The sequence below is a fragment of the Schistocerca nitens genome, chromosome 9 (genome assembly GCF_023898315.1).
Source record: "Schistocerca nitens isolate TAMUIC-IGC-003100 chromosome 9, iqSchNite1.1, whole genome shotgun sequence".
Lineage (NCBI taxonomy): Eukaryota > Metazoa > Arthropoda > Insecta > Orthoptera > Acrididae > Schistocerca > Schistocerca nitens.
In genome coordinates this window covers 11,568,494-11,593,548 of record NC_064622.1, presented here as the reverse complement: position 1 = coordinate 11,593,548, position 25,055 = coordinate 11,568,494, and the positions used below count along the sequence as shown (strand labels likewise).

Sequence of the window (25,055 nt, the reverse complement as noted above, 5' to 3'; positions counted from 1 at the left end):
TTAGTGGCATCAAAGTTATTTTCCAGTCCTTAACGAATGAGAAAGGAACTGAAATTTATTGTAACAAAGCAAAAGCTGAAATGCTTACTCCCGTTTTCAAATGTTCCTTTACAAAGGAAAATCCAGGTGCCCCAATTTAATCCTCATACCACAGAAAAGATGAGTGAAAAAGAGTATTAGTGCCTGTGGTGCTGAGAAATAGCTGAAATTATTAAAATTGAACAAAGATCCAGAGACAGATGGATTCCCTACCAGATTCTATACTGAATTTGTGGCTGAAATAGCCCCTATTCTAACTATAATCTATCATACATGCCTCAAACAAAAAACTGTGCCCAGTTCTTGGACAATGGCACGGATAACACCCATCTAGAAGAAGGTTACTAGAAGTGATTCACAAAACTACCGTTCAATATCTTTGACATGAATTTGTTGTACAATCTTAGAAAATATTCTGAGCTCAAACATAATGGGGTATCTTGAACAGAATGACCTCCTCCATGGCAAATAGCACACAGTCCAAAAATATCGATCATGTAAAACACAACTCACATGACATACTGAAAGCATTGGATCAAGGTAATCAGGTACACGCAGTATTTCTTAATTTCCAAAAAAAGCATTTGACTCAGTAGCACACCTACACTTACTGTCAAAAGTTTGATCACATTGGTAGGGAGGATGCAGCATGTTATCTTGGATGGAGAGTCACCGTCAGGTGTAGTAGTAACTACGGGTGTACCCCAGAAAGTGTGTCGGGACCCCTGCTGTTCATGCTGTATATTAGTGATCTTGCGGACATTGTTAATAGTAACCTTACACTTTTTGCAGATGATGCAGTTACCTATAATGAAGTACTGTCTGAAAGAAGCTGCTTAGATATTCAGTCAGATCTTGATAAGATTTCAAAGTGGGGCAAAGATTAGCAAGGTACAAAACGAAAAAAACGTAGTATCCTACTGCTAAAATATCAATGAGTCACAGTCAGAATCTGCATCTACATACACCCACCGCAAAACCTCTGTGAGGTCCATGGCAGAGAGTACATCCCATTGTACCAGTTACTAGGGTTTCTTCCTGTTCCATTCAAGTATGGATCGTGGGCAGAATGACTGACTGAATGCCTCTGTGCAGGCAGGGATTATTCTATATTCTAATCTTATCCTCACGATCCCTATGTGAGTGATACGTAGGGGGTTGTATTTTTTTTAGACTAATCATTTACAGCTGGTTCTTGAAATTTTGTTAATAGACTTTCACAGGATAGTTTATGTCTATCTTCAAGAGTCTCCCAGTTCAGCTCCTTCAGTATATCTGAGACACTCTCCCACAGATTAAACAAACCTTCAACCATTCGTGCTGCCCTTCTCTGTATACATTCAGTATCCCACACACTTGAGCAATATTCTAGAACCTGTTGCACAAGTGATTTCTTAGCAATTCCTTTATAGTTTGACTGCACTTTTCCAGTATTCTACCAATAAACCGGAATCTACCACCTGCTTTACCCACAACTGAACCCATGTAATCATTCCATTTCATACCCCTATAAAGTGTTACACACAGGTATTTGTATGAGCTGGCTGATTCTAACAGTGACTCACTGATATTATAGTCGTAGGATACTACATTTTTTCCATTTTGTGAAGTGCAAAATTTGACATTTCTGAACATTTAAAGCAAGTTGCCAATGTCTGCTCCACTTTGAAATCTTATAAATATCTGACTAAATATTTATGCAGCTTCTTTCAGATAGTACTTCATTATAGATAACTGCATCATCTGTAAAAAGCCTGATTTCACTATTAACAATATCAGCAATGTCATTAACATACAACATGAACAGCAAAGGTGCCAAAACCCTTTCCTGGGGCACATCCTAAGTTACTTTTACATCTGACAATGACTCTCAATCCAAGATAAACATGCTGCATCCTTCCTACCAAAAAGTCCTCAATCCAGTCACAAATTTTGCTTGATACGCCCTATTACAGTATTTTTGACAATAAACATAGATGGAGACCAAGAGATGCATACACTAAGCAGATTCAGAAGGATGTAGGTTGCAGTAGGTACTGGGAGATGAAGAAGCTTGCACAGGATAGAGTAGCATGGAGAGCTGCATCAAACCAGTCTCAGGACTGAAGACCACAACAACAACACATAGATGTGGCACTGAGTCAAATGCTTTTCAGAAATCAAGAAATATAGTATCTACCTGACTGCCTTGATACAAAGCTTTCAGTATGTTATGTGACAAAAGTGCAAGTTGAGTTTCACATGATCAATATACTCTGAATCCATGCTGGTTAGCAATGAGGAGATCATTCTGTTCAAGATACCTCATTATGTTTGAGCTCAGAATATGTTCTTAGATTCTGTAACAAATCGACGTCAAGGACATTGGACGGTGGTTTTGTGGATCACTTCTAGTACCCCTGTTGTAGATGGGTGTGACCTGTGCCTTTTTTCCAAGAAGTGGTCACGGCTTCTTGTTCGAGGAATCTACAATAGATTATACTTGGAAAAGGGGCTAACTCAGCCACAAATTCATTACCGAGTCTGACAGGGATTGCACTGGGCCCTGGAGATTTGTTTAGTTTTAATGATTTCAGCTGTTTCTGGACGCTACTTACAATAATGCTTATTTTATTCATCTTTTCAGTGGTACAAGGATTAAATTGGGTCAATGGGTTTCCCTTTGTGAAGGAACATTTGAAAACAAAGTTAAGCATTTCAGCTTTTGCTTTGCTACCCTCTATTTCAGTTCCTGCCTCATTCACTAGGGACTGGACATTAACTACGGTGCCACTAACAACCGTTACATATGACCAGAATTTCTTTAGGTTCTATGAAAGATCGCTTGACAATATTCTGCTTTGATAGGCATTGAAGGCATCACACATTGCTCTCTTTACAGCCTAATGTGTTTCATTCAGCATCTCTCTATCTGTAGCTCTACACTTTGTTTTACATCTATTATGCCGTAATCTCTGTTTCTTCGGAAGTTTCTTTACAGTGACTGGATACCATGGAGGTTGCCTCCCTTTATGAATTGGGCAACTTGTACAAATATCTGGGTCCAACACTTTGTAGAATGATCAAATTCGCTCTGTTGTAAGTAAAATAGGTGGTAGACTTGAGATTAAGATTGCTTACAAATCACTCTTGTGAATCATTCTAGAATATCGCTCAAGTGTGTGTGACACATACCAAATAGGACTAACAGGGGATATTGAACGTATACAGAGAAGAGCAGCACGAATAGTCACAGGTTTGTTTGGCCCTTGAGAGAGTGTCACAGAGAAGTCTACCAACGAAGTTTCAAAAACGTGCTTTTAAATGATGACTCTAGAAATACACTAAATTCCCCTATGTGTTGCCCACCGAGGAATCGTAAGGATAACATTAGAATAATTGCAATATGCACAGAAGCACTGAAACAATAATTCTTCACAAACTCCACATGTGAATGGAACAGGAAGAATCCTTAATAACAGGTACAACCTGCCATGCACTTCACAATGGTTTGCAGATTGCAGATGTAGGTGTAGACGTAAATGCAAGCACTCCATACTTAACACTTTATAGTTACTGCAGCACTATGGGGCCTGTAGAAGCAGCTGAACACTTTTGTCATAGCAGCATCCTGCAAAAATCTATGATCATCATTTTCAGTCATCATGTTTCCATAAACAGTATTTACAATAGTAAACTACTGTGTTTGTCACCACGTAAGTGCTCATTTGTATCTATACTTGTAATTATCAAAAATCTCTCCCCCTTTATCACACGAATCTCAGCAGCAGAACCTTTACCATCATTTGTTCATAATAATACTGTACAATACCTAAAATTGAGCGTTCTGAAATACAAATACTTGATGAGCCTTTACAGGCATTCTTTCACAGAGTGCTCTGTGAATTTTGTCTATGTCTAAAAGCCTTTGTGTCACGAGTTAAACAACTTTTTTATGAAATAGCATATGCCTCTCTTTATCAAGTAATTATGCTTCAATTTGTTTCCAAGCAAAACTGAATCGCAGAAAGTTGAGCCACATCCAACATTTACTTTATATTTGGATCTGATACATATCGCTTTCCCACCGAGCAGCGATACCCAATGCGGTTTTCATGATTCTTGAACAGTACTTTCAAGTACATTTGGCAGCTAAGTGGTAGCGATAGCTCTTATGTATTGGTAGTTCAGGTAAGACTTATTTTATGCCACTGATGGCTTCTATCTAATGAATAAGAAACTGAATTTCTGGTAAACTCCACCAAACCTAATAAACATTGATTTTCACAGGCAATATTAATTAATTTCAACTCAATAATGGAAGATAAAGACAACCATTTTATACGTAGAGCAATGGTTGACCAGAGAGAAGGAATAGAAACTACAGATGCCTTCTGAGGAAGAACACAAATCGAAAAGGGTTAATTTTAAACCAGCCTCTTAATTTTATATACCTCACTCAATCCTAACTCTGTATGAGAAACAGTAGTTTTTTCCTTGTGGCTTTAATTCATTTAATTAATGTCACTTCTGTCATTTATTAATAACTAATGTGAGAGAAACCTAAAAAGATCTCTATAATCACAAAAAATTCACAGAAGCATGCAAATTATACAGAAGCAAGTAATACACCTTCCCCCACCCCGACACCCCCACCCATCGAGTATAGATTCAATTAGACATTTAAAACAAGGTCTCCGTGTATGGCGTAATTAATCAAAGTACCTGGTTTCCTCTTCCCTCCACTAGAACCTCCAGGTTCAGCATCAATATCACCATTATCACTTATCTTCTCTTTCTTCGGAGGATCAATCCCAAGCAGCCTATGGATGCGGTTTCTATCAGGAGCTGGAAAGTGTTTCTCCACCAATGACTGCAGAACACCTCTGAAATGAAAAATACCATTCTGTGAAAGCACACCCGCCAATAGCAATAAAAATATTATGTTCCTTGAGCAAGACTCTTTACTGCCATGGCTCATATAATCTCTTATAAGGGGAGGTCACCAGATTTGGGAACAGCTTTCTGAAACCATGAAGCCATTCATCACACAGGGCTCTCGGCTGCGAGCAATCGATGAAAATGTATTTGAAGAGATGATTTTTTCTCCTTCTATTGTTCTTTTTTCATTTGGAATATTCATCTCTGTGATCTGAATTATTTTTATATACTAACTTCGATGCAATTTCTTCTGTTTTATGATTTTATATTTTTGTCCAAGTTATTGCAGTAATTGTTTATATTCCTCATTTTACTCAAGTTAGTTTTATTTACAATCCCTTTTCTTGTTCAAATCTACAGCTGCTATTATTTTGTTCACAGTACAACATTAATTTATGTTTTAAATGTCTGTAAGGTGGTTACAATCAAAAAACAATGTACATATTATAATGAAAAATACATTTTTGACACCATTACACAGCCAATATAAACATATTATTTTGTCTTTTATTTCTTTAACTGATAGATTGGTGCTTTCAAACAATAATACAAAAATTTAAAAAAATTAGAATCAAAATTGTAGGAAAATACAGATTGCCGTAAGTTGCTGTTGTTGTGGTCTTCAGTCCTGAGACTGGTTTGATGCAGCTCTCCATGCTACTCTATCCTGTGCAAGCTTCTTCATCTCCCAGTACCTACTGCAACCTACATCCTTCTGAATCTGCTTAGTGTATTGATCTCTTGGTCTCCCTCTACGATTTTTACCCTCCACGCTGCCCTCCAATGCTAAATTTGTGATCCCTTGATGCCTCAAAACATGTCCTACCAACCGATCCCTTCTTCTAGTCAAGTTATGCCACAAACTTCTCTTCTCCCCAATCCTATTCAATACCTCCTCATTAGTTACGTGATCTACCCACCTTATCTTGAGCATTCTTCTGTAACACCACATTTCGAAAGCTTCTATTCTCTTCTTGTCCAAACTGGTTATCGTCCATGTTTCACTTCCATACATGGCTACACTCCATACAAATACTTTCAGAAACGACTTCCTGACACATAAATCTATACTCGATGTTAACAAATTTCTCTTCTTCAGAAACGATTTCCTTGCCATTGCCAGTCTACATTTTATATCCTCTCTACTTCGACCATCATCAGTTATTTTACTCCCTAAATAGCAAAACTCCTTTACTACTTGAAGTGTCTCATTTCCTAATCTAATCCCCTCAGCATCACCCGATTTAATTTGACTACATTCCATTATCCTCGTTTTGCTTTTGTTGATGTTCATCTCATATCCTCCTTTCAAGACACTGTCCATTCCGTTCAACTGCTCTTCCAAGTCCTTTGCTGTCTCTGACAGAATTACAATGTCATCGGCGAACCTCAAAGTTTTTACTTCTTCTCCATGAATTTTAATACCTACTCCGAATTTTTCTTTTGTTTCCTTTACTGCTTGCTCAATATACAGATTGAATAACATCGGGGAGAGGCTACAACCCTGTCTCACTCCTTTCCCAACCACTGCTTCCCTTTCATGCCCCTCGACTCTTATAACTGCCATCTGGTTTCTGTACAAATTGTAAATAGCCTTTCGCTCCCTGTATTTTACCCCTGCTACCTTCAGAATTTGAAAGAGAGTATTCCAGTTAACGTTGTCAAAAGCTTTCTCTAAGTCTACAAATGCTAGAAACGTAGGTTTGCCTTTTCTTAATCTTTCTTCTAAGATAAGTCGTAAGGTTAGTATTGCCTCACGTGTTCCAACATTTCTACGGAATCCAAACTGATCTTCCCCGAGGTCCGCTTCTACCAGTTTTTCCATTCGTCTGTAAAGAATTCGCGTTAGTATTTTGCAGCTGTGACTTATTAAACTGATAGTTCGGTAATTTTCACATCTGTCAACACCTGCTTTCTTTGGTATTGGAATTATTATATTCTTCTTGAAGTCTGTGGGTATTTCGCCAGTCTCATACATCTTGCTCACCAGATGGTAGAGTTTTGTCATGACTGGCTCTCCCAAGGCCATCAGTAGTTCTAATGGAATGTTGTCTACTCCCGGGGCCTTGTTTCGACTCAGGTCTTTCAGTGCTCTGTCAAACTCTTCACGCAGTATCTTATCTCCCATTTCATCTTCATCTACATCCTCTTCCACTTCCATAATACTGTCCTCAAGTACATCGCCCTTGTATAAACCCTCTATATACTCCTTCCACCTTTCTGCCTTCCCTTCTTTGCTTAGAACTGGGTTGCCATCTGAGCTCTTGATATTCATACAAGTGGTTCTCTTCTCTCCAAAGGTCTCTTTAATTTTCCTGTATCTATCTTACCCCTAGTGAGACAAGCCTCTACATCCTTACATTTGTCCTCTAGCCATCCCTGCTTAGCCATTTTGCACTTTCTGTCGATCTCATTTTTGAGACGTTTGTATTCCCTTTGGCCTGCTTCATTTACTGCATTTTTATATTTTCTCCTTTCATCAATTAAATTCAATATTTCTTCTGTTACCCAAGGATTTCTATTAGCCCTCGTCTTTTTACCTACTTGATCCTCTGCTGCCTTCACTAGTTCCTCCCTCAGAGCTACCCATTCTTCTTCTACTGTATTTCTTTCCCCCATTCCTGTCAATTGTTCCCTTATGCTCTCCCTGAAACTCTCTACAACCTCTGGTTCTTTCAGTTTATCCAGGTCCCATCTCCTTAAATTCCCACCTTTTTGCAGTTTCTTCAGTTTCAATCTGCAGTTCATAACCAATAGATTGTGGTCAGAATCCACATCTGCCCCTGGAAATGTCTTACAATTTAAAACCTGGTTCCTAAATCTCTGTCTTACCATTATATAATCTATCTGATACCTATTAGTATCTCCAGGATTCTTCCAGGTATACAACCTTCTTTTATGATTCTTGAACCAAGTGTTAGCTATGATTAAGTTATGCTCTGTGCAAAATTCTACAAGGCGGCTTCCTCTTTCATTTCTTCCCCCCAATCCATATTCACCTACTATGTTTCCTTCTCTCCCTTTTCCTACTGACGAATTCCAGTCACCCATGACTATTAAATTTTCGTCTCCCTTCACTACCTGAATAATTTCTTTTATCTCGTCATACATTTCATCAATTTCTTCATCATCTGCAGAGCTAGTTGGCATATAGACTTGTACTACTGTAGTAGGCATGGGCTTTGTGTCTATCTTGGCCACAATGATGCGTTCACTATGCTGTTTGTAGTAGCTAACCCGCACTCCTATTTTTTTATTCATTATTAAACCTACTCCTGCATTACCCCTATTTGATTTTGTGTTTATAACCCTGTAATCACCTGACCAAAAGTCTTGTTCCTCCTGCCACCGAACTTCACTAATTCCCACTATATCTAACTTTAACCTCTCCATTTCCCTTTTTAAATTTTCTAACCTACCTGCCCGATTAAGGGATCTGACATTCCACGCTCCGATCCGTAGAATGCCAGTTTTCTTTCTCCTGATAACGACGTCCTCTTGAGTAGTCCCCGCCCGGAGATCCGAATGGGGGACTATTTTACCTCCGGAATATTTTACCCAAGAGGACGCCATCATCATTTAATCATACAGTAAAGCTGCATGTCCTCGGGAACATCAAGTTGCAGACACACAATTAAAAGACACTCACGTAGAGGTTCTGGCCACAGCCCTCATTAGTAAAGAGAGGGGCACACCATTCACACGCATAAGCAAGCATACAAGACCAGCAACTCCAGCATCTCAGGGCGGAATGATTAATAATTAGAATTATATTCACAAAATTTCACATGAAAAAAGAATGACAGGAAGAAAAAATATGAGTTAATAAAAATGCATAGGATGATGAAAATGACATGGCAAAGTATTAGAAACACAAAAATTAAATTTAAATCAATTAACTGAATACACATAATTATCGAAGCCATTTCAATAAAGATTTAAAAATAGAAAACGTCAAAGATCCTGTCAAGACTAGAATCCACAGCCTTCTGCATGTTTGCAATGTATCTTTACCACTGCACTACGCAGCTGCTCTGCACAACACTTATTTTTAAGGCTCTGGAGTCTAGACCACCATGCAAAACTCTCTGTGTTGCTTACTTGCAAACAACTACAGAGTGAGATACCTGGGACTCTAACCTACAGCACCAATAGGCAGTTTCAGAAAGTGGCGATACATGTCAAAATGTCAGGGGGAGGTGAGGATGACACCCACAAGAAATATCTTTAGTCATACACTAGTGTATAATATATGCACACTGAGTGGTTGGGGTGTTAGTGATTCACATGTCACGGTCGTCGGTGATGATAAGGCGCTCAGGAGGCCTGTCTGTACCCTCTGTTTCAATTCTGCAAGCGGTAACTACAACTGTGCCCAGCCGATAAGTATGTACTCCTGAGTATGTACACCTTCAGCCATTTGAATGGGGTCGTACTGTGGGGGACCAGCTGGAAACTGGATAGACATATAGATGGACTGCTGCTCTTGTCGGGCATACTGTATCGGTGAAAAGTCGCTGCTTTCAATAGTGGTCTATGGAACATTCCCACACCTGTATAGGTGGTTCTGGATGTCCATGTAACACTGACATAAAGTGCAAGCAACAGTAGGTGGCCGATCGTCATCTGGGAACGAAATCTGGGCATATGTTGTGGCTACGTCATCAGGGAATAACAGGAACGATCTTCTTGCAGAAGAACTAAGATCGTGTGCCACTGACACCACAACACTGTCAAACATGGTTACCCTGGTGTCATGAAAGAGCTGACTAGCAAGTGGAATGGCACTCTGTGATAAGCGTAAGTTTGTCTGTATACAAATGATGGACATACACTCCTGGAAATTGAAATAAGAACACCGTGAATTCATTGTCCCAGGAAGGGGAAACTTTATTGACACATTCCTGGGGTCAGATACATCACATGATCACACTGACAGAACCACAGGCACATAGACACAGGCAACAGAGCATGCACAATGTCGGCACTAGTACAGTGTATATCCACCTTTCGCAGCAATGCAGGCTGCTATTCTCCCATGGAGACGATCGTAGAGATGCTGGATGTAGTCCTGTGGAACGGCTTGCCATGCTATTTCCACCTGGCGCCTCAGTTGGACCAGCGTTCGTGCTGGACGTGCAGACCGCGTGAGACGACGCTTCATCCAGTCCCAAACATGCTCAATGGGGGACAGATCCGGAGATCTTGCTGGCCAGGGTAGTTGACTTACACCTTCTAGAGCACGTTGGGTGGCACGGGATACATGCGGACGTGCATTGTCCTGTTGGAACAGCAAGTTCCCTTGCCGGTCTAGGAATGGTAGAACGATGGGTTCGATGACGGTTTGGATGTACCGTGCACTATTCAGTGTCCCCTCGACGATCACCAGTGGTGCACGGCCAGTGTAGGAGATCGCTCCCCACACCATGATGCCGGGTGTTGGCCCTGTGTGCCTCGGTCGTATGCAGTCCTGATTGTGGCGCTCACCTGCACGGCGCCAAACACGCATACGACCATCATTGGCACCAAGGCAGAAGCGACTCTCATCGCTGAAGACGACACGTCTCCATTCGTCCCTCCATTCACGCCTGTCACGACACCACTGGAGGCGGGCTGCACGATGTTGGGGCGTGAGCGGAAGACGGCCTAACGGTGTGCGGGACCGTAGCCCAGCTTCATGGAGACGGTTGCGAATGGTCCTCGCCGATACCCCAGGAGCAACAGTGTCCCTAATTTGCTGGGAAGTGGCGGTGCGGTCCCCTACGGCACTGCGTAGGATCCTACGGTCTTGGCGTGCATCCGTGCGTCGCTGCGGTCCGGTCCCAGGTCGACAGGCACGTGCACCTTCCGCCGACCACTGGCGACAACATCGATGTACTGTGGAGACCTCACGCCCCACGTGTTGAGCAATTCGGCGGTACGTCCACCCGGCCTCCCGCATGCCCACTATACGCCCTCGCTCAAAGTCCGTCAACTGCACATACGGTTCACGTCCACGCTGTCGCGGCATGCTACCAGTGTTAAAGACTGCGATGGAGCTCCGTATGCCACGGCAAACTGGCTGACACTGACGGCGGCGGTGCACAAATGCTGCGCAGCTAGCGCCATTCGACGGCCAACACCGCGGTTTCTGGTGTGTCCGCTGTGCCGTGCGTGTGATCATTGCTTGTACAGCCCTCTCGCAGTGTCCGGAGCAAGTATGGTGGGTCTGACACACCGGTGTCAATGTGTTCTTTTTTCCATTTCCAGGAGTGTACATTTGGTGAGCTGTCTATTCCACAGTGCATTCACTCACAACACACGGGTCCCATCCCAGGCTTCTTGCTTTGTGGGTGTGTGGGGAGCAATAAGGGGCAATTTGAGGTAACTGCTGTCCACTACATTTCACAGTTTGTTATCACAGTGCTGTTGCCATTTCTTCAACAGGAAGGTGACGTGCTTATTCGACTGGCCATTCGAGTCCACAGACAAATGCTGCAATGCAATGTGCTCTTTGTAGCATACAATTTGTGCTCTGGCCAGCAAGATCACCAGATCTCTTGTGGACTGAACACATACGGGACATGGTCTAGGAGTTTACTCATTCTCCAGGGCCTACAAGAACCATTGCCGAATTGCAACAAAAGACACAAGCTGCTTGTGACAATCAGTGCCAGCATACCATTTGATACCTTTACAATCATTTGCAGGTAAGAATGCCTTCGTTGCCACCAGAGGGATTGATACACTGTGTACTGATGCGACTGTTTGGGCGACCTTCACCATGACTTGTGTGTCATTTGAAAGAGAATACTGAGAAACCCCACATGTCCATTTTTTGAAAAAAACCGAGTTACCTCTGATTTTTTACTTTAAACATATAGCCCGATCATAATACAGAGAAATCTCACATGTTCTGGCATTTCTTGTATTGTTTTGCAGCCATTGTATCACCTTACCTGAAGAGAAACCCCACAAGTACAAAAGAGATAGGCTTTCTCAGAGTTCTAAGTTGTCAGCACTATTTTAAACAGAGAGAATAGCCGATATTGCCTCTTACTCTTTGGTTTAATCGATTTATATTGTTATTGGTGGTAAAGTGTCACACAACTGCGATGCTAGTGGCGAATTCAGAAAGTAATGAAAAAAAGAATAAACACAGTGGAATTTCTACAACATATAGCCATAAAACGAGCAAGAGTGAAAAATGATGCATATACAAATTGGAAAGGGAATAGAATTCAACCAAAATAACACGGTTATGACTGCAGGTGAGTTATAACCTGAAACTTAGTATTGCTTCAAAATTAATGTTTAATTACCACAGTGAACATAATGATTAGAATCCCAAGTTCAACTGAATATGTAATTCTATTTCCAGTTGTTGAATGAAGTGCATGACAACTAAGATAATGGAGGGCAGCAGGATAGAATTATACATAAAATTTATCCACTTCCTAACAAAATATGAACAGGATGGATCCCTTCAAAGCCTCATAGAAGTAAAACCAGTGGCAAGAAAGAAGCTTACAGTGATAAGAAATTTGAGAGGAAGAAACCAGGACAGTCATACGTTTTTTGGTTATCAGAGTCTACATTCAGGTTTGCAAAATTGTCTTCTAAATTTTTTTGGTCTCTGTAGTGACTGAATAAAGTACCTGTGCAATCAGCTAAAAAGGTAAAACTCCGCTACATAAGAGGGAAAAATGCCCTCCTGAAAATGCAAAACCAGTGGCTTTTATAGTTGACATGAAAAATCACATCAACTAGTTTCTGGTCAGGAAAGAATGGAATTATCTTAACCCTAAACTTAACTTTAATATTATGAGGCAGATGTTCAAAAACATTAAACAACATTTTAAAAACCTTCACTCATCCTCTGATTTTGTTTAATGTCTGTGGCACAGGGAAGATTTCAGCTCATCACCCATTGCTTTCCAATAAGAGGCCACTCTTGCCTTCCTTGTGACAGAGATTCCAGCATGGCGAAAAGGAAAATCAGAAAGGTGGATACGATATATTTGCTGAAAGAATATGCATAATCCAGAGGAAAATGAATTTTGAAGTGAAAACACCGAAAACAGAAGAGATGCTAATGTTAAGGAATGGTGGCTGAAGTTACACAAAAAGAATGCAATTTCCACTGAAACTCAAGGAAGGGCTTCACCTAGAAATAACAAACAGCACTTTCATGTAACACAATTCATGCAGTTCTGCTATTCACATGAAACTCTTGGTGGTGTTAAAGACAGGTCATTCACTGATGGGACAGAAGAGCACATGTTCCTAACTGGCTAATCGAATTGTAATTCCACTAAGCCCCAGGAGTCAGGCTTATGATGGCCATGAATCCATAAATGAGAAGAAAATGCATGACCTATGGCAATTTCTACCATTCCTACCAAAAGAAGAAATCATAAAGAATTTCTATTCTGACATATAGAATTGGCCAACATCTGTCAAGAAATGAACCCTGTGTGGAGTATAATGCCAAAGGGAATGGAAAATAGCCATAATTTGTTTGATTTTTGTCCGTATTAGGAATAAAGTACGTGTTGAGTACTGATTTATGTTTATTTTTTACAACATATTGAGAAAGCCCACAAGTTTAGTAAATAAATTTAAACATAACGTCAAGAACATATATTAGGACTGCCTACAGAGCACTGACATTCATCCCGCTAAATTCATTTTAATGAAAAATGAGAAGAAAAATCGGATTTCCGCATAATTTTGAGACCTGGGACGTTTTCTGTGCCTCCTGAAAAGTTTAGTTTCTTGGAAATGTGAAGTTTTTCAATATTTCCAGCCACTGATCTTCAATGACGAATTTCCTATCATTCTTTTCTCTTAAGCTAAAACTCTCTCTATATACTAAGACAGTAACTTGTTCTCGAAAGAACAGTTATTGTTGATGACCGTGCAGCTTTTCCCTGAAATAAATGATGACTAACTGACAACCTCAGCTGCTGATAGGTGTTGTTGTTATACCTCGATGTGGACAGCTGAAAATGTGTGCCCCGACCGGGACTCGAACCCGGGATCTCCTGCTTACATGGCAGACGCTCTATCCATCTGAGCCACCGAGGACACAGATGAATAGCGCGACTGCAGGGACTTATCCCTTGCACGCTTCCCGTGAGACTCACATTCCCGACTGTCCAACAATTCTACATATGTATTGTACCTTATAGACATTTGCCCACCCACTCATTACTCGCGCACGCGCTGGCGATTCCCGTAAGAGTTAGGGCAACCTGTGCGCATTCGCACAGACAAAGGTCAATGGCTGGGTAGCCTTTAACTATATATACTAAGACAGTAACTTGTTCTCGAAAGAACAGTTATTGTTGATGTCTATAAGGTACAATACATATGTAGAATTGTGGACAGTCGGGAATGTGAGTCTCACGGGAAGCGTGCAAGGGATAAGTCCCTGCAGTCGCGCTATTCATCTGTGTCCTCGGTGGCTCAGATGGATAGAGCGTCTGCCATGTAAGCAGGAGATCCCGGGTTCGAGTCCTGGTCGGGGCACACATTTTCAGCTGTCCACATCGAGGTATAACAACAACACCTATCAGCAGCTGAGGTTGTCAGTTAGTCATCATTTAAAACTCTCTCGTCTGGTTGTTCAGTCTCCCTTGCACTCCTTCTGCTGGGCAGTTTAGGGGACTTTTCAGGACAACTGCTAATCATACCAAAGTACTACACTCGGGAGTACAGCAGTACTACACTCTTCCCGGCTTCTGCCTTTTTTTCTTAGCTCTCTCCAGTCCTTCACTCTTTCATCCTCAAGAAACAAACTAGTTCCAAAAGTTAGGATTATTTTCTGCAGCTTTACACGTGTCTGTCAACAGTACTAAAAATGCCACCACCTGAAGGTTGAGTACAGGCCAGCAATTACATCTCACAATTTAGTGCCCCTACCCAGTTAATGGTCAAGAGTACCATTCGTGTGAAGACATTCGAGGCATGACAACAGAAAACCGTTATAAACAATTAACGATAGAGCTTACTCTTCTACATCTACATCTGAACTTTGCAAGGCATCTTACAGTGTATGACAGAGGCTAATCTGCATTCTCAATGGCAGCACTTCAAACTTTCATAATATGATAGCAGGTCAGCTTTTTAACAGATGTTGCCACATCGATGGAAATAACGATTTTCAAATCAAATGAGATTACAGAACTGAAATGGGAAATATTTATGCTGTCACCTGTTTACTATAACATCATTGGGGGAGGGGGGGGGGGGGGGGGTTAAATATGTCTGGTATTGTCAAAGGTAAGCTGCATTTCCTTCTTAGTATAACGTAACATAAAAAATCGTTACAAGAAATTCACATAATACAGTCTAAACTTACAATCTTGAAAGCTGGGCTGTGAAATAGGGTTTGCAGCCTAGGCAGTGTACTGTACCGTATTTAAATCGGGGAGCCAGAAATGACGGAGAGGCTTTGTCCCGCCATAGCCCTCAGTGGGTCAGAACCCCACAACAGGCCAAAGCAGTCCACCCAAACCACTGCCGCCCCACCCCGAACCCAGGGTTACTTTGTGGTGCGGCCCCCAGTAGACCCACCCACCAACGGGAATGACGAGTATAACCCCAAATGTTTGCGTGGTAGAGTAATTATGGCGTACGTGTACGTGGAGGTAGCGTTTGCACAGCAATCGCCGACTGAGGCGGAATAAGGGGAACCAGCCTGCATTCGTAGAAGTAAATGGAAAACAACATTAAAAACCACACATAGGCTGGCCAACACACCAGACCTCAATACTAACCTGCCAGACGGATTCGTGCCGGGGACCGGCACGCCTTCCCGCTCAGGAAGCAGGGCGTTAGACCACACACCTAGACGGGCGGGCTAGCCTAGGCATTCAATTCGTGCGAAAGAATGAGAAAAATAATAAATAACTGACACTGGCAGAGACTTCATGACTAGTGAGGATAATGTCGGATGCCCAGAAACAGTGCCAAATATCATGTGCCAGTGAAGAAACTAAGGATATCCTAAAGTCACTCTGGAGCCACATCCACCAACTACAGAAATTGTAGCACAACCCCCCTCCTGTGCTTCTCAGGCGACTACCCTGCCTTTGACAACTGAAAACAGAAAGTTACTGCCATGGAGCTGAAACTACTTCCTGTATCCTAGTTTGTTTTTTACTAAGCTGCTTCTGAAAGTTTACTGTCAAAAATTTGAAACATCTTGACAAATTTTAGTTCTGCACAACCATGATATTCACACCTAACAAAATTTGTTCCAATTTTTTGAACTGGACTAACATTTTTCAACCGAATTAAAATGAATGTTTTGACAAAGGAAGCAATACAAAGAGGTAATGGTGGGAACTGACTGAAACTGCTGGCCCTGCAATGTGACGAATCCATCACTGCTAGCAAGAACCTCTGCCAGTCACCAGTCGAAGTGTTTGGGATCTCCTGCTTTCCTTAAGCAGTCGCCTCAGCTGCTAAGCTACTGAACTCGAGTTCACTTCCAGATTCATGTCTAAGTTTACCTGTACAGTGTGTGGGAGTAAGAACAATGAGGGAACGAATTTGGTTTGTGTCCACGGCTTACTCTACCACAAAGAATGTACGCCTTAATCATCACATTTTTAACTTACAAAGATCTCATTTTAGACAAAAGTAACAAGTTACCAACAGAAATTGGACCTACAGACATGAAGACACTCAAATGATAGCCTCCATTTTCCTAACTCAAATGACATCCTCCATTTTCCTGTAGTTCAGTTAATGAAAATGACAGTCTATACAAAACTTACTTTGCCGTCGAAACAAAATCGGACAATTCCCCATCGTCCCTTTCTAACTGCTCCAGTGTCCTTGCTTCTCCAGTGGACTGCAGGCCAATAACCACACATTTACCACACTTTACAGCCTCCCTGTAACACAAATGCAAAATGTATTAGTTTTGAGACTTTTAAAAATTTGCATTGAGATAAACAAGATTACTTCTCAACTTCATTCTTTTGCTTTATATAACTCCCTATGAACATACATTAGCATACAAATATAATAATCAGTAAAATCCGAGGTACACATGAAGACTGGAAATGTCAAACATCCCAAGTGCAATTTTTTTCACAAAACATGTTTTCAATGCTACTGCATTCATGGTATTCTGTTGTGTGTCACTAGACTCGTCCCAAGTTGTAAATTGTGGAGAAAATGTTCCTAACATTACTAGGTGATATACGGTCTTCGTGCCAAGTGCTGCTTCCCTTTCAATTTTCAAGTGCCACATGTCAAAGTCTCCTCTGCTTAGTTGATGTGTAGTTCGTGTGGTATGCATAGCATGTGGTAACTTAAGTACTTTTTTTTTTTCAATAAAACATCTTTGTAATGGAAGTAGATAATGTGGATTTTACCCACCACCAGATGCTCCAGTCCACTCACATGTCTCTCCTACCCCATCAAAGGCAGAGCTACAAGTGAAAGCTGTCTACAACCCGAGCTGCAGCCACTGTGCTGCTTTCCACGTAGACAGGACACCTATCGAGCTGCTTGTCCAGACAAACGGCTACCGCTACACTGTGGCCGAAAGGTAACTTGACCACCCAATTGCTGACCATTGCTGCTTAACACAATGGGCTTCACTTCAATGACCACTTCACAGCCTGCACCATATGGATTCTCCCTACCAACACCAGCTTTTCTGAAGTGCAAAGCTGGGAACTCTCCCTGCAACAGGCAATATGTCCTATGTTGCCATAACCAGCCTGGCCTCAATATTCGCTAGCCCAGTCCTCTCTCTACCTATCCCCTTCCCTGCTCACACTGCACATTCAACCAGTGCACTACACCCTTTTCCCCTTCTCTCGGTCCCTCCTCTCCTGTAACCACTCCCCCCCCCCCCCCCCCCCAACCCCACCACGGCCCTTCCACCCCACCACCCACTTACAACCTCCCAATTCTGCTACGCATCCTGCCTGTGTGGTGAGCAGCAACCTGTCCTACTCATAATGTTATTTTTGTAAGTATATTATACAAATACAAGTTTTGTGACAAGTTTGTTATTGCTTCTTAATTGAAAATATGTTACATAATTTTTTTTACTTATTCCGCATCAATGAGGATCATTAAACTTACGACAGTGGAAGGGACATTGGTATCTTTCTGTGCTGTAAATGTGTTTATATATTGTTTATGACATCCTTGAGGATCTTCTCACCAGATTCATTACCATTACATTGATATCTCTGTCCATTAACTTACCGTGCCACTGTGACAGCGTGATTAACTTTAGATGCGATACACAGGTATTTAAAGAAACGTTGATGTGAAGACCAAAACTGTCCCCACATGGTCTTTTTCATACGGTTCTCCGCATCAACAAGTTCAGCTGCCTCCTGGAACTTTCGCATGGCATCCACCCACTGGAACACAATCGTGCAAATGGAGTTCATAACAGTACAGCAAATACAATTACAAAATATGGTTTACGGTAAGCACTTAGTGAATACATATAACAAAAGGAGTAAAGATAACAACTTACCACAAACGTGAGACATTCAGTGGTTCATGGGCACACAAACAAGACTGCAAATACTACTAAGCTTTCAGACCATTTCCATCTTAAAAGACAAGTAGTACAGAAAACACACACACACACACACACACACACACACACACACACACACACACACACACACACACACAGAGAGAGAGAGAGAGAGAGAGAGAGAGAGAGAGAGAGAGAGAGAGAAGGGGGGGCTACAAGGTGCTGGCACTGGCTTAAGAGGCTATGTCAGGTGGAATGAGATGGTGGGGAAAGCGAATGTGGAGGAGGTCGAGAGAGCCCGATGAGGGGTGACTGCCGGACAGAGGGGCAGCCGGTGATAGTTGCACGGGACAGGAATGTGGCACCAGTGAGTTCACTTCGGTACAGGTAGGAGGTGTTGCATGGGGTACTCAATAATGTGTGGGGACAGACTGGAGAGAGAGGATACGTGGAGAGGGAGACTGCAAACAGATGCGTTCGAGTGTCAAACTTAGGCACTGTTGTCGTGACAGGGATGGGAGGAGAGAAGCTAGCTGAGATTGAGGCCTGAGGATAGTGTGATTGGAGGATCTGCCGTAAGAGCAATTCTGATCTGCGTAGCTCGTTGAAGCCGATACTACGGTCATTCACGATATGTCCGACATCGGACAGGTGAGGAGTGTGGTAACGTGTTTGAAACTGACTGCAGAACAATTCTACTGAAACTGACATACGTGCCAACGACATACATTTCGCATAAGGCTACGAAGGTACACTAATTTGATCAAAAGTATCTGGACACCTGAGTGAAAATAACTTACAAGTTTGTGGCGCCCTCCATCAGTGATGCTAGAATTCAATATGGAGTTGGCCCAACCCTAGCCTTGATGACAGCTTCCACTCTCGCAGGCATACGTTCAATCAGGTGCTGGACGATTTCTTGGCGAATGGCAGCCCATTCTTCACAAAGTAAGTCGGTTTTCCAAAACATCCCAAATGTGTTCTATAGGATTCAGGTCAGGAGTCTGTGCAAGCCAGTACATTACACGGATGTTATTGTCATGTAACCACTCTGCACACAAGCTGTGCATTATGAACAGGTGCTAAATCGTGTTGAAAGATGCAATCACCATCCCCGAATTGCTCTTCAACAGTGGGAATCAAGAAGGTGCTTAAAATATCAATGTATGCCTGTGCTGTGATAGTACCACACAGAACAACAAGGGGTGCAAGCCCCCTCCATGAAAAACACGACCACACCATAACACCTCTGCCTCCGAATTTTACTGTTGGCACTACACACGCTGGCAGATGATGTTCACCAGGCATTCGCCATACCCACACCCTGACTTCGGATCACTACATTGTGTACCATAATTTGCCACTCCACACAATGTTTTTCCACAGTTCAATCGTCCAACGTTTATGCTCCTTACACCAAGCAAGGTGTCATTTGGCATTTAACGGTATGATGTGCGGCTTATGAGCAGCCGTTCGACCATGAAATCCAAGTTTTCCCACTTAACTGTCATAGTAGTTACAGTGGATCCTGATGCAATTTGAAATTCTTGTGTGAGGGTCTGGATAGATGTCTGCCTATTACACATTAAGACCTTCTTAAACTGTTGGCAGTCTCCGTCAGTCAACAGACGAGGTCGGCCTGTACGCTTTTCTGTTGTATATGTCGCTTCACATTTCCACTTCACTATCACATTGGAAACAGTGGACCTAGGGATGTTTAGGAGTGTGGACATCTCATGTACAGATGTATGACACAAGTGACACCCAATCACCTGACCACGCTCGAAGTCCGTGAGTTCCATGGAGTGCCCCATTCTGCTCTCTCACGACGTCTAATGACTACTACGGTCACTAATATGGAGTACCTGGCGGTAGGTGGCAGCACAATGCACCTAATATGAAAAAAGTATGTTTTTGGGGGTGTCCAGATACTTTTGATCACACAGTGTACATACAAGAAATTACGGCTCTTACAGAGTCTTTTCCCCCACCCTCTATTTATGAGTAGAACAGGAAAGGAAGTAACTAGTAGGTACACAATACCCTCCGAGACGAACTGTATGGTGGCTTGCAGAGGATGTACGTAGATGTAAACATAAGGAAAACTTTCCTTATGTGTGCACATGTAAGTTGTCTAACCACTATGATAGTGAGTCTTTCGCGACGGCACTGATATGTAAACCATTCTCGTCTTTCTTGCCACATCAATTCAGGATAAAATCTCAAGCTTTCGATGATAGCCTCCACTGTCATCTCCAGGGACAACTGACTATCTTCACTGCAGATGTGGTGACCTTATATAGCCCGTGGACAGCTTCTGATTGGTCGGCTTGAGATTGGTCAGCAATTACGTATCGCTGTCGCAGACAGTGTCAATGTCTGCGCTAGTGGCGCCATCGCTTCCATGGGAACATAAACCCTGGAAGGAATGTCTCTGGTGATTCCCTGCATCAATCACTCGTTTCCATGCACCGCTCAGATAGTATCCGCTATTGTGGTTAAAATTCTTCTCGCTCATCCTTATTTAAACAGCCTCTATAACAACAGAATCTCAGTAGGTGGTGGCATGGGACAAAATTTTTGTTTCATAAAACAGTATTTTGTGTTTGTGAGACTGTGCTCGGCAATTGCCGATTTCTCCAGTTCTCTATTTTTAATATGCCGCTGGTATTCTGCACAGCGGTCGGAAACGGTACGAATGGTCTGACCTATGTAATTGCTTCCACACTCATAGGGGATATTAAAATTCCAGATACCCTGAGGCTGAGACTGTCCTTAACAGGGCACATCATCTTAATTTTCTTAGGACGACGAAAAATCTGTCTTATACCCCGTCTACACAGGACTCTTCATATTTTACTGGATATAGCACCGCAAAAAGGAAGAACCGCAATCGTTGTTTCATCCTGTGAGTGTGCAGCATTTTCAAGTTTCCTTTTCTTGGAGAACGCTGCCTTTATATCGCGTGCACCATAGCCATTCTTTTGGAACACGTACTTCAGATGGTTCATTTCGGACTTCAAGTGGTCCTGGTCAGAAACAGTTTTTGCTCTATATACCAATGTGTTAAAAACGGCTCGCTTCTGAACAGGATGATGGAAACACTGTGCATTAAGGTATAAATTGGTATGCATCGGACTTGCAATACACGGAGTGGCTGAGACACCTGTCCGCCTGTAGTTATACTAAAATGTCTAAGAATGGCAGCCTTCCTTCCTTCTCCATCTCGACAGTGAATCGGATGTATGCTGTTCATGTGTTCCATGAATTGTTAGAGAGCTTCTGCACCGTGTGGCCAGACCATAAATGTATCGTCAACATAACGATAAAATAAGGATGGACGGAGGGGAGCCGAATGTAATGCATGTTCCTCAAAATTCTCCATAAAAAAGTTAGTCAATGATGGAGACAACGGAGAGCCAATCGCTATACTGTTTGTCATTTCATAAAATTTATTGCCATACAAGAAGTAGGTGGTCGTCATCACAAGCTGGAACAGCTTTATAGTTTTAGGAGGAAAAAGATCCGCCAGCATTTTCAAAGTGTCCTCCACAGGACATAAAAATTGGGTCCTCCGTTGTCTCCAACATAGCAAATAACTTAAGAAGGGACACTGTGGTTACAAGTGACAGATCAGCAGTTTTTTTAGCGTAGGGAGGGCAGAAACAATCTTGCGTGACTGTACTCCGAGCAGTAAACTCATTGAGTAACATTTCAACAATGGACTCAAGTGCGCTCCATCTGACCATGCTCTTCTAGCGCTGCTCAATGAGTTATTACAACATAATAGCAGTTGTGAACAGTGCAGCCCAACTTCCGATTTTGTGGCATGTCCCATTCCGACTTCTGCCAGTTGCTTGCGACTCACACTAGATGAGTGGTCCCTGACATGCTACGCCTCAGCAACATCACAGGTGCAGCTTTAGATGGGAATGGGAGCAGCAAGAGGACAAAGGCCAAGGTGAAAAACAGATACGTCTTATTTCAGCACGCGCTTGTAAAATATCCGATCCACAGGCTTGTGCTTTATGAGACATTGTGCACAGCTTTCTAGGGACTTTAATATAGCCAGTTTTAACCCCGATAGGGTTGCAATCTGAAGAAGACACTAGGTCAGTAGTCAAAAATATTGATCAGGAAATGGTATGATAACCTGACTTGTACACCACAAATCCTCATCTCTTCTACAAACCCAAAAATGTACCATCAATTGCTACACACCTTTCTTGTCTTTGATGAAAGCTGTAAACATTATACTAAAACTGAAAAAAGTAAAGTATGTTAGATATTGAAATCTCAAACGTTCAGCAATTTATAAACTTCTCTTACTAATCTTCCTCTTTGTACCAAGATTAAAATCGACATGCGGAGCTAACAAACATGTAAACAAAACTGAAATAACTTCATAATTCAACCATATGGTTGGGTGTGTATTGTGTATTAAACTGGGGACCTAGAAACGATGGGAGAGGCTTCGTCCTGCTATAGCCCTCAGTGGTTCACAAACCCACAACAGGCCACAGCAGTCCACCCACCCCACCGCCGTCCCACACTGAACCCAATGTTATTGTGTGGTTTGCCCCCCCCCCCCCTCCCTCCCCTGGGAACGTCTCATACCAGACAAGTGTAACCCCAAATGTTGGCGTAGTATTGTAATTATGGTGTATGCATACGAGGAGACAGTGTTTGCACAGCAATCGCTGACATAGTGTAACTGAGGCAGAATAAGGGGAACCAGCCCACATTCGCTGAGGTAGATGGAAAACCACCTTAAAAACCATCCACAGGCTGTCTGGCATACCAAACCTGGACACTAAGCCACCGGACAGTCCCCGGCACACTTTCCCGTTCAGGAAGCAGTACATTAGACCGCACAGCCAGCTGGGCGGGCACAACCATATGGGTATTAATAATAATGCATTTTGCTACAACAGAATACGTTAACATGGAAAGGCTTAAGTACGAGGCTATGACTGACACTTCACTTCACTACAGTATTTTCAAATATTTTCTCAGTAAAATAATTAATGATCACTTGCTTGAAACTCCGTAACTGTCTCCCATCGTGATGCAGAAATTTAATGATGTCACATTGGCACCAAATTTCACCACAATTATGTCCAATGCCACTACTGACGAGTCACACGATGAGATGGTTGTCACACATTCTCTTACCCACATTTCAACTCTTATCCTGAAAACTCTCCCGTAACTGTGACACCCAGCAGTGAAATCAAACCCACAGTTTTATTATGGGTGCTGAGGAAAACTTTTCAGACACACTGTCCCTCATACTTGAGAAGAAAAGGCCTTGGGGGATGGTATAAAGGGCATCAATGAAACCATCCCTTCCCTTGGGACACTGATTCCCAAGAGTTACATGGTCAAAAACAACAGTTTGCAGTGCTATGAGCAATAAAATCTTTGACTCTGTCAACAACTCCCCAAGATGATTCATCCGTGGAGCTGCAACACCACTGAACGTGACCTGTTCCCTTTGGAGTGTAGCACGACCACAATTTTTCCTCTGGTATACAGGTAGAACAACAAGGAACCGTCAAAAATCTTTCACGGGAATTTGAACGTGATCCAAAGCAGCACAGTGTTTATGCTTTTTCAGCCCTCGGGTTTCATGACCTTCTGTGGCATCATCTTGGGGTGACAAGAGCTGCAAGCATGACACGAGCACAAACAAATCAGTGAAGGGTCCCTGTTACACATCTCCCCTCTCACATGCATGACGCACGGGCATGTTCATGTATGGTGGGAGGGGGGGTCTACCAACACTACTCGACAGGTGTAGGTAGCAGGGAAATTAAGGTGGAACAGGACAGTAGAAGGTTAGGAAGGATCACATTAGGGCAGCAGAGGCTGTTCCAGCAGGGCACAAGCAGGCACTGGTGGGTAGGGGTGGGCTGTCTCACAGCCTTCTCACTGTCCACGCAGCTGTACTGCACAGGTCAAATGCAAGAGAGCTGGAGTGATTGAGTAGCTCCCTACAATACCCGGGCATGTGCGTGAGTGAGACGGGGAGAGCCCGAGGGCACCTTCGCTCAGTGGACGGTGTTGGAAAACAGACTGAGGAAGAACGAGTAGCTAAGAAAAGCTTTTGAGGTACAACGAGTAGTTAAGAAATGTTTTGCCTCTTTATAAATGCACAGCCCCTACTTGCTGTGCCTTTTATTTGGTGAGTAGTGATATACTATCTTACATGTTACGTTAGCCAATATAATCCATATGTCAGCAGATTTCGAGTCATAGCTGCATGTGTACGAGTTACACAAGCTATGTGTCTTCAGTGTCAGATGACCTAGTTTCAGGGGCAGGGCCAATAATTTGCTGCCTGAGAATATGGCTACTTTGTTACTACAGTACGAAAATCATATATTACCCTCCATGTGCTGGTATGTAAAAGAGTTTACTGAATTCTGAAGCAATGTTATAGAAGCTAGACACCCGCACTACTGCCTCCATATTTCAAACCAATTTATAAATGTAGTTATCAGGTATCTGAGTGGTATTCTTAACAACTATGCCAGTCACAAAGTTACCACTATTAACAACCACACAACTTACATTCTCAGTTGAA

The 25,055-nt window shown here is 42.4% G+C and overlaps 1 protein-coding gene across 4 annotated transcripts in view; it reads right to left on the bottom strand.

Moving 5' to 3' along the window:
- LOC126204419 (protein strawberry notch) overlaps window positions 1-25,055 on the bottom strand; it is a 264,401-nt gene that overhangs the window by 133,440 nt on the left and 105,906 nt on the right. For all 4 annotated transcript variants that reach the window (XR_007540499.1, XM_049938805.1, XM_049938806.1 and 1 more), the window contains 3 exons: window positions 18,181-18,341; window positions 16,728-16,847; window positions 4,744-4,904 (listed from right to left, as the gene is read on the bottom strand). Coding sequence is in view for 3 of the 4 variants with exons in the window: in XM_049938805.1 (XP_049794762.1) it covers window positions 4,744-4,904; window positions 16,728-16,847; window positions 18,181-18,341 (442 nt within the window). In the remaining variant the exon portion in view is untranslated. The remainder of the gene's footprint in view (window positions 1-4,743; window positions 4,905-16,727; window positions 16,848-18,180; window positions 18,342-25,055) is intronic.